The 10,562-nt window shown below is 34.3% G+C and overlaps 1 protein-coding gene and 1 long non-coding RNA gene across 2 annotated transcripts; one reads left to right on the top strand and one right to left on the bottom strand.

Annotated features, from left to right (window-relative positions):
• Positions 1-1,955: 1,955 nt before the first annotated feature.
• Positions 1,956-2,782, bottom strand: LOC140305006 (uncharacterized). The gene is made up of 3 exons (XR_011915309.1): positions 2,540-2,782; positions 2,366-2,452; positions 1,956-2,255 (listed from the first exon to the last, which is right to left on the bottom strand). It is a non-coding gene; the product is annotated as an uncharacterized lncRNA (long non-coding RNA).
• Positions 2,783-6,048: 3,266 nt separating this feature from the next.
• On the top strand, positions 6,049-8,599 carry LOC140305649 (C-type lectin domain family 4 member E-like). The gene is made up of 6 exons (XM_072384598.1): positions 6,049-6,210; positions 6,603-6,692; positions 6,903-6,986; positions 7,105-7,247; positions 7,344-7,444; positions 7,657-8,599. Exons 1-6 carry the CDS (start codon positions 6,093-6,095, stop codon positions 7,802-7,804), a joined length of 684 nt encoding a protein of 227 aa, XP_072240699.1. The 5' UTR covers positions 6,049-6,092; the 3' UTR covers positions 7,805-8,599.
• Positions 8,600-10,562: the final 1,963 nt, after the last annotated feature.

Genomic DNA, 10,562 nt, shown 5'->3' with positions numbered 1-10,562 from the left:
CTGTTTTAACCCAGCTGGTCAGTTGGTACCTTTCTATGGTGTTATTTGTAGTTTAAAAAATGTCCTCATGCTTCACTCACGCCATCTCCATCTCCTCTAACAATCATCAGGTATATTAATCACACAGCAGAGGGAGCCACAATTTATGCAGTTTTATCCAGAGCTTCTTTAATGATACAATTTTTTACATGTTTCTTCTTGCAACATCTTACTTTTGTGTCAAAACATGACTAACAACCCTCTCAGGGCATTATCAATGTAAATGATTATTTTTATATTAATTTATTTATTTTGTGATTACTAAAATTAAATGAAGCATCTCATCAAAATCAAGATATAATCATTCTTTCCAGAAAAATTTAAACATTACATACATACAGGTTTTCACTGTGATACCAGAAAATATTTTAAGAAACAAAGTATTCCTCAAAGTCTGTATGATACATCTTAACAGTTACTATTTGCATTATTGCAAAAGTTTTTTTTTTTTAAATCATTAGAATTTACATGTTTATGCATTTAGCTTTTATTCAAAGTGACTTACAAATGAGAATATAACATTACAGCTAACGTCAAGTTAACGACAAGCTACGTAGAAGCAAGCCACTAGTCATTGCCTCTTTTACATGTATAGTGCATGTACATACATTGAGAATATTTTCTTGTGCAGACATTATGGATTAGTACACAGATCTTTCTCACACAACCAGCGGCGCTTTAGTCCACAAGAGACATTGATCCAGCTGGTAAGCACTGGCTTTTCATGATTCATCACCACACAGTTATTTGGACCAACCTGGGGCTTCCCATCCAACCAAAATCTGAAGAACAGGAAAAATTGTGGAAGTCAAATACTTAAATGATCATGTTGGACTCCAAGATAAACAGTTTGTCCAACTCTTGTGGTCTTTACCCTAAATTAACCATACTGTTCAAATGACACTTGCATAGCAGACGTTTCCATTAGAAAATGAGCACTAAAAGTTAAATATCTGGGGGGGTGTTAAAAAAAAAAAAAAAACTTTTAAATGTAATGTTCTGCTTGAAAAGACTCTGTTGGAGCACTGATTTGTGATATGAGGAATTTTAGAGCAGGTGATTTTTTTTCCCTCAATATTGTCTATCTTTATTTAAATCTCCAACATAATTATAGTACAGCTTTTATTTGTTTAAATGTTCAGTAAAGAAGTTGAAGGTGGGGCTGACATATCACAGTGCTGACACTTTGGTTGTGTCATAACTGACACGATTCTTAACACAGCATTAAAATCAGCAATAATGTAAGAGAAAAGCTACAGATGGACCAGATTTAACAGCACTTGCTTATGTGATACTCATGTGGGAAGTTATTCCAAAGGCCTTACTGTTTGATCTGGCCAAATCCATCCACCCATTTGAAGCTCCCATTTGTGCCATATAGACCAATCCAGCACAAGAGATCATTGATTCCATCCAGACGATATATGTCCCTCTGATGAGAATAACATAGTATGAATGCGACGGGAGAAGTGATCGTGCAACACCAAAAATTAGACAAACAAACTGCACCTGTTCCTTCTCACTGTTGATGACCACCAGATCAGCTTCTTTACTATGACAGTCTCTTCTGCTGTCCTTCCACGTCTTAGTCTCTGTGGAGAGGAAGTAGCACCTGGAGTTGATCTCCTTCCACCCTGGAGGACATCGCTGAGAGGACACACAGCTAACTGTGTCTGGGAGAAAAAATAAACAAACAACAAAAGGATAAATGCAGGGATATTCAAATGGAAAGTTTGAAGGGGCAAGTGACTTCAACTTAGAACTTTAGAGTCTTTTTATATGGTTACCCCATGGCTTTTTTTGGTTTTATGAAGCGTTGTATAGTTGGAAATAAAACAGGAGTACTTCAGGTTGCCATGTATTGTTGTGTTTTAATATATTTTGATGAGAGTATTTTTTTTTTGGGGGGGGGTGTATAATATAATGGATAAAATACATCCAATGTTAATGATGATGTTGCAATAATGTACATTATTGTTCTGGGGTTCATCAATAACCGGAGAAAGTCTTTGACAAAGTTATTTTCTTACCCCTCATTTTCATTTTCAGCCTATCTCTCTCTTCCTCCACAGTCTTCATCATGTTTAGGAGTTCAGCGATTCTGTTTTCAAGTATGTCTCTGTCTCTGCTCAAGGCGTTGGTGCTTTCCTGTAATTCCTTAAGCTTACCGGACTTATTTTCACTAAAATGTGCTGTGTTAGATTGGCTGGAGTACACTGACATTACAGAAAAGAGAAAGTAACAATTAATCTTTTTTTTTTGCTCCTTTACTTTTTTTTTTTAAATATACACAATGTACACAGTCATAAGTAGTAGCAATACTCACATGTAAGACGTAAAGAGAGATTGAGACTGGCCTGTATGATACACAGTATCCCAAAGCTGAGAACAAACAGTCGGCAGACTCTTTTCTCTACGTAATAGAATTAAAAACAAACTTACATATAGATGAAAATTAATTATCACAGTTTTATATATATATATGTGTATTTTGTATTACCTGCTCGATTTGTATCCTCATTTATTTTTTGCATGCATTGTGGTTCCTCATAAATGTTCTCTAATTCAATTTCTTGCACCATTATAACAGCAGTCGTTTGCTCAGTGGACCTTTTCTTTCCAGTACTGGTGCATGTCTTCTTCAAGAATGATCAAATACATGCATTACAACACATTTAGAGGAGGATAGAACAGAGGAAGGAAGAAAAAACCCTCACAAATGTATGTTCTTCTTTTGGCTGAGTATGACAGTCTGTGGTTTGGTTGTGTTTTGATTGGCATGTTAGTTTAACATTATCTCTTCACCGCAAGTTCCATAGTGTTGCTTCTTGTGCTTACCTGCTCCACAGTTGTTTTGACTGTGGAGACTTCTTTCTTTTTCAATTTCTTTTTTTAATTTTTATTCATGCTTGTCAGATTGTCAGATTCTTGACATGTAACAGTGCTGGTGGGCAGCTAATTGATTTGAATTGTAGTGTATCTTTGAAGTGTCTTGAGATGGCATTTGTTGTAATTTGGCCCTATGTAAATGGAATTGGATATGATTTAAATTAATCTAAGTATTTAAGCTCTCTTTGGTCTGCATCCGATTCTTGAGTCTGCACATGGGTCCTCTCTGTACAACAAACTGTGATAATGTCAGCTTTTAAAGCTTTCATTGTTTTGGAGCTCAACATAACTACAAACCTTTCTATGATTTATCTTCTATTCACTTTTGCAGTTGAACTATAATATTCAGTGTTTCAATGAAAAAACAAAAGGTGAAAACTAAATCCACTTTTAGGGACTACAGCATTTTTAAACCCTTATAATGCAACATCACATAATCAGGCTTTGAGATGAATTACTGAAAAAGTCCATAATTACTTAATTAAATAATAACTAATCAAGTCGCCTTCTTTATCAAACTTTTTTGTTAAACCTCACATGTAGGACTCCAGATGTAAAGCTTGGTTTATGATTTGAGACTTGTAAATTCCAGTCATCTACCAAGTTTATGATTAAAGAATCTATTCAAAAGAAACACTTCAGAAGAACACAAAGTATACAGCAAATGAGAAAACAACTTCCTCATCGGTGGACATTGCATGATGTGGAACTGTGTAAAAACACATTTATGCAACATGCTTTCACAATTGAGCGTGAGATCACAACTAGATACACTCCCTGCGCACTCCCAGTTTAAAGAAAAGCAGGAAACAGGTGCAAAAATGATAACAAAACCTGTCTATACACAAAAAAATAAGAGCTCCTGTTCAAGAGCAAAACAGGCATAGTTAAACTTAATTTTATCAGTGCAGATATAACAGTGTCACAAAAGCTCTCATTACAGTCAGCTCACCCTTCACCCACTGCTGTACAAACGATAGCATTTCAATCATGAGCATTTATCTCACATAGCCTACATGTGTGCTATTTTCAACTTGGTTCGTAAAAGTTGTTTTCGATGTGGAACATTCTTGTGGTTTAACTTGCTCTAAATGTGCAATGATTTCACATCTCTTAGCTCTGTCAAGTCTAACTTGTAAACATTGTTAGTTGAATTTCATTCTTATGTTTTTCTCCAAATATCTTGGTTAATTTTTTTGATAGGAAACATTGGATTGGAAATAGAAGCACCAGTTCAGGCTATCCTCCTGACTACCTGTAGCTCAAATTTATAGTAGAGGATATTTATAAACTTGAATATCTCTCACCCCCTAAATACTACTAAAGTAACTCCTTTTGTACTCTAAAGACATTCAGGATTTTATTTTGATACCAAATATGTAAGGGTGGGCCTTTGAGAATTTCTTATTTCTCTTCAAAGAGAATGGTGGACATCGTCAAAAGCACGTTTCATGGAAAGACAACATGTAAGTTCAAATTAATTGCCTTTAAGTTTGTTATGCCTCAAAATGTTGTTGTTTTATTTTATATGAACCTCTTTAGAAGACTTTAAGTCATTTTCTAAAATAATATAACAATATTTTCTTGAAAAATTTCATTGTTTAAAAAGTGGTCGTGACATCCTCTGCCTATGGCACTGAGCCTCTGACTGCTAGTTCTTATGTTGAAATAGATATTTTCCTTGAATTTTTTGATAGTCATCTGGGTTTAGTTTCACATGTATGAAATTGTATTGTACACTGTAAAGGACACACGATATCTTTAAAATAAAACCTTTTTTTTTCAAATATTTGCAATATACTCATTGCCTCTAAAACAATTGGGAAAGATGAAAAAATTGTGATATGGCACCTTTTTTTTTCTCCCGGTAGTTTAGCAGAAAATAATCTGATGAACTGGTTAAATAATATGAAGTAATGAACATTTTTACTGATTAAGTTTTTATGTTTACTTCTAAATGATATAGTTCTGCTTTAAATTTTGGAAATGACAATGTCCCACCATGGCAGCAATTACCAAGAGGATGTGTGTGCAATGCTGGAAATTTGGATGTGTCACATCATAAGACTTCCAGTTTCAGTGTTGTTGTTATTCTATCATCATGTAGCTCTATGACGAGATGAAAAAAAAAGAAAGACTTAATTTTTGAGCTTCAAGTTAACAAGAGTCAAGCTATAAAGCCCTCAAATCACGTAGTTTTGATTGTTCGATATCTTTCTGCTTTTAAGATTTGGATTTTACAGGAATTACATTATTTTATTATTTTATTTTTGCTTGTAGCAGTCCCTCTAGTAGTCAAAAATATGCAGACAGATGCTTCCCAAAATTTGTTTTGGAGGTGCAGTGTAATAAGTTCACTTCACCATTATGTTTGTTTGGCTAAAACAGATATAAACTTTCAAAAATAAAATAAAAATCCATGTGTAAAATGTCTCAAAATAATCTGCAATCTAATAGGTTGAAATACATGCATGTTGAAAAAGATTCCAACCTTTTATAAAATTCAGAAAAGCACTAAAATACTCAAGGCCAGACATCAAACTTGGGGAAAAGACCAATCAATGTCTTCACAGGTAAGCCCTCAGATGGAATGACATCTGAACAACCAAATTCTTGATTCAGTCGCTGTTGGTGTTAATTGTTCCTGATTTGGTGTTTTATGTTTTGGAATACATGCCATAAATTGAATAACAACAATCTTGGCTTTCCAAAAGTATGTCACACAAGTCTCTACTTACAGTAGCATGTACAGCAAAGTTGTGTGAGGTACTGACCTCATGATCCTGCAAAAGGAACTGTATATCAAAATTGTAAATCCATTTAGGCTCTCCTAAAAATAAATCTTAGAACAAAGTATTCCCTGATTCTCTGCTTCTTCATATGAAAGTTAGTTTGAATCTTAGCTCACATGTTTAAACACCCAAATCAAGGCAGTTGGCAGGTCAGCAACAGATAAATCCATAATTTCCTAAACTGTCAATTGTTGAGTTTTTTTAATGCCCTCTATAAGAACCAGGATTTTTTTTAATTGACAGAAAGAGGAAGATAAAGCATGTGCTGCTTTCTCAAGAGAGAGGAAACTGCAAAAAGAGAAGTGGATTACACATCTGTTTTCTTCAAATACAGACTCCCTGACCACAAGCAGTGCCAAGTAAGAAGATAAAATGGTGAGAGTCATCCGCAGAGAGCAATCTGAGATCTCCATGGATTATGTTAATCTACCTGATGCAGCAGCCAGGAGCCACTCTGATAAAGACAATGAAGTGTATCCTCTGGCACCAAGTGGGTCTAAAAGCTTCCTTGAAAATTTTTACTTTAACCAAGTAGATATGGATATCATTTAAAAATTTGTTTTGCAATTACTGTATAAAAAATAATTATTATTTGTAGTGTTTGATGTTCATTTTGAAATGCAAAACTCTCTTATAATTTCTCTTATAATTGTTTTTATCATTCATTAATTTATATAAATGTTGTTTATTTTAGGGAAAAATCAATTTAATTTACCTGAGTTATCTGGATAGATTTTCTGAATTCAGCTGAAATAAATTTAGATTTTTTTAATTTTTTAGCTTTGTGGTTGGTTTAGGTTTTACTCACTAGATTCTTTACCCAGAAAACTGTGTAAACCTGCTTGAACACTTTGTCTTTGTGTCTGTGATTTCTGCATTCAGGGAGAAAGCTGTACAGATTGGTTGCTGTTAGCTTTGGATTACTGTGTGTCCTACAAGTTGCTCTCAACGTTTCTCTACGACTTGCTCTATGTGAGTTTCTCTACATTGTGTTCCTACTTTACCCTGAGTTTTCAAGAACAGAAAGTTGTATTTCTTTTACACTACCAAGATTTTCAAGGATTTGTTTACTAGATATCGTCCAACATTGCCAAACCATCCTTAGCTACTTTATGATATTAAACTCCAAACTTTTCCCAGTGCATGTTGAGGAAAACTGATACACTTTGGCCTTTCTTTCAGATCATCCTGACAGTGAGACATTAGATATTGAGACTTTTTGTAAAAACAGGACACAAGTTTTAGATCACCTAAGAAAACTATCGGGTAAGTAAGAGGATGGTGAAAGGCATCCGACAGCAGCGTTACTTTCTAATTAAAAGAAACTGGAAACTGCACATGTAAGTTTATATGAAAATTCACATATCTCTTTTTCCCAAAACAGATCAATATTTTCAACAAGGATTTGTGTATTTCCATCGTAGTTTCTACTATATTTCTTCTACCAAGAAATCCTGGCAGAAAAGTAGAGAGGATTGTCTGCAAAGAGGTGCAGACCTGGTTATTATTAACACCAAAGAAGAACAGGTATGTGTTTATGTTTGAAAGTATGGAAATATTAAGTGAAACACTGCAAAATATGCAAATTTTCTATCGAAACTGATTATTGATTATCTGTGTAAGGACTTTACAAGACAGTTTCAAAGGCTCACGTGGATCGGATTGACTGATAGAGGGTTTAAAGGGAAATGGAAATGGGTGGATGGGACTCCGCTCACGAAAAGGTTTACACATTATTTTTTAATTGAACTTAAATCACCATAATCTGAAACTAAGCAATCAATTTTTTTACTAAAACAATCTAAACCTGGTAACTATCTGGTGCTGATATTATCTGGTTAATTAAAATTAAAAAACATCAACCGTGGCTGTTTCTTTGTGAAAACATTTTTCTTGTTGTTTATGATGATGGTTGTTCTGTTTTCTTTTGTTTCAGCTACTGGGGCCCAGGAGAGCCCAATGGTTTTGAAGGCAAAACTGAAGACTGTGTAGAGATACGGTTCCATGATATTGAAAACAGCTGGAATGATATTCCATGTGAAGATGAAAATTTTTGGATCTGTGAGAAAAAAGTTGAGCTCTAAATCAACACATCTAATCCCATAAAGCCTAATCAAGTTTGATCTGAATGCATAAAATCACTGTTGGTAACCAATAGTTTATGGGATGAAGTTTCATAATAGCTTGTGGCCCTTTATGATATTGTTTTTTTAATTGATATTTTTTTATACATGCATATAGGTAAACACAGCTGCTGTAATACTCCATGCAAATACATCCTGACTCCAGTCCCACAGAAGTTTTTCTTCTGCAGAGCTGTAGATGTTTTGTTTTATGCTTTGTTGTTTTCTCTTTTCCTATACTAATGTATCTTATCCATTGCTTTTATAGCAGTCTGTCATGTAGGAAACATATCTGTGAAATGGATGAGAGAAGATTGATTATTTAGGTTGAGAAATAACTTCCACAATACAACCCACAATCTTGTTATTAAAACTGGTCAGAAATAGTGGTTTTCAGGTGAGGCTGAAAGTGTTTTTATGGTAAACATTTTGTTCTCTAATACAAATAATTTTAGTAATGTAAAAAATGATTATGTTTTTAATGGTTAAAGTTTATATTAAATCTCAAATGCTACAACTATGCCAACTACTGACATAAACTGGCAGGCTACCTGCATTGTCCCTTTAATAGTGAGGGATAAAATGTAGGAATATTTTAGCAAATTAAGCTCTTTGTAGTAAGAAATTAAACCAAAGTTAATATCGAGGACATGAGAGGGGGCTGCAGTACCCCCAGCTGGTAGGATATTGTATGTGCAAGACAAATAAATTTTTAAAAAAGATTTTTGAACACAAACAGCTCATAAAAGTGATTCTTCGCTGAATATTTGATATCTACCATTTGGTAACAATATTTTATTTAATTTTAAGATTTTTTTTAATGGGTTTTCAGTGTAGCCTATGATGCACAGGCCCAGTGCCATTTACTGCATCGGCCTAAATACAGGCCATGTGATGTTGATAGTCACAAGGAATCACAGATATTAATGATCAATAATGAAGTATCGAGTTAAGTTGTATCACACCTCATCACAAGAACCTGTGGGGTTTTACTGTCTAAAGTAAACAGCAATAAACAATTCTTAATTAGACAGATTCAAGAGGGTATAAACTTACTTTGCTGTTTATTGTTTTATTTCATACTTCTGCTGCTACACTTCTGATAGTGTGACATTCTTTGAATTAGAGGAAGAGATCTGACTGTGTGGAGTTGTCAGGTGTGGTCTTTAAAGTGATCTTCTACACAGCGCTGCTTAATCACTGTTCAGTGACATCAAGATATTTCAGATGTGTTTGTGTGTGTTTATTAAGTTAGAATGCCTTTTTCTGTAGCTACACATATGTGTCATGCTGGTTCCTGCAAAACTAATCATTTTCTGATTATAAATTGTCATTAAATTTGGGTATACCCCAACTGTTATTGTTCTGACATACAACATGATTGTGTTAACCTTTATTATCTCCTGTGATCTAAAACACAGTAAACCCATTGTAAATTTTAATCTATTTGAATTAAAACAAAATTTTCCAAAACAATGAGAGGCCCTTTTGACTGATGACTTGCTCATTTACTCAACAACATTCTAGTTCAAACCTAATGTTGATGGAATATGAGTGAGGTGGTTGCCAGTCATAATATAAGAAAACTGTCATAAAGTAAAACATAGTTTGTCCTTTGTTTTTCCAGCTTTTATGGTGATTTTGGCTCTGAACTTTTTTATCTACATTTTCCATCCACCAGAGGTCTCTAGTGATTTCCCTTCCCCTATCTTGTCACTAACCTCAGCTTGTCCCTGTTCCCAATCCCCACACTTGCATACATCTATCTTGTTACCTTTGTTGTTTTCAAGCCTCCACATTTCTTCCACTCATTGCCAGACTCTTTGTTCAACTTACAGTTCTGTAAGAAATTATATTGCTTTCATTTGGTTTTAATTGCATGTTCCCAGACTTGCTAGATTTTTTTAACCCTTTCTTTTATTCCATCAGGCAAAACAAGCCTTGCTGTTCTCCCTGTTTGCAGGGATACATGTTTTGTGTGTGCACACATTAAGCTTCTGTTTTGTTTTGTTTTTTTAACTCTGATATTTTGCTTGTTCTGCCTTTTCAGTTGAATAAATGAAAATGAGATCTAATTTGATAGATTATATTTCACAGAATACTGTTTTAGACTGATATACAGCCATATAGAACATTCAGGGGTGAAAGTAAACCGGTACGGTTCAGTATTGCATATCACTAAATAATTCAGTGGTGTTAAGCAGTACCAGGAAGATGGGAGAGCGGCTGCCTGCAATAAAGTCCTCGTTCAGAACCAGTCACGGTTCCGCTAGCGATATTCAGTCTTGAAAATGACTTTGTCTGTTTAAAAAATCCTTTTAACTCATTCCGAATTGTTTCTGAACTGCCCATGTTGTGTTTTAAATTCAGTCCATACTGGACGGAGTCTTATTTGAAGGAGAGTATGCAGTTGTATTTCGTGTTATTTTGTTCAATTTTAATGATACATATTGTATCATATGTGACCAAATATTTAGGAGGTAGGCATCATTTCATGCAGTCTGTGAAGGTAAGAACCACATGGGTAAAGTGGCTTGACATTTATTTCTAAAAAAAAAAAATAAACATTTTTCACTGTTGAAAATGAATTTAGTCTATCATAAGTTTCATGAGAATTGTGTTTAGATCAAAATAGGTAATTTTAAATTTGTCTTATACATCAATTGTGGTATCTATGAGCTACAACATGAGGTCATGAACCTAGCATAAAAGTGCAGCA

The sequence above is a fragment of the Leuresthes tenuis genome, unplaced genomic scaffold, assembly GCF_036924035.1.
Source record: "Leuresthes tenuis unplaced genomic scaffold, fLeuTen1.0.hap1 SCAF_4, whole genome shotgun sequence".
NCBI classification, from domain to species: Eukaryota; Metazoa; Chordata; class Actinopteri; order Atheriniformes; family Atherinopsidae; genus Leuresthes; species Leuresthes tenuis.
Note: the sequence above shows the minus strand (reverse complement) of the source record. Positions and strands in the feature narration are given on the sequence as shown.

Excerpts from the sequence above, each read along its gene's own strand:
- LOC140305649 (XM_072384598.1), top strand. The coding sequence starts at position 6,093 with ATGGTGAGAGTCATCCGCAGAGAGCAATCTGAGATCTCCATGGATTAT. Across the intron at positions 6,987-7,104 it reads TCACCTAAGAAAACTATCGG|ATCAATATTTTCAACAAGGA; the intron begins GTAAGTAAGAGG and ends TTCCCAAAACAG. Across the intron at positions 7,248-7,343 it reads TTAACACCAAAGAAGAACAG|GACTTTACAAGACAGTTTCA; the intron begins GTATGTGTTTAT and ends TATCTGTGTAAG.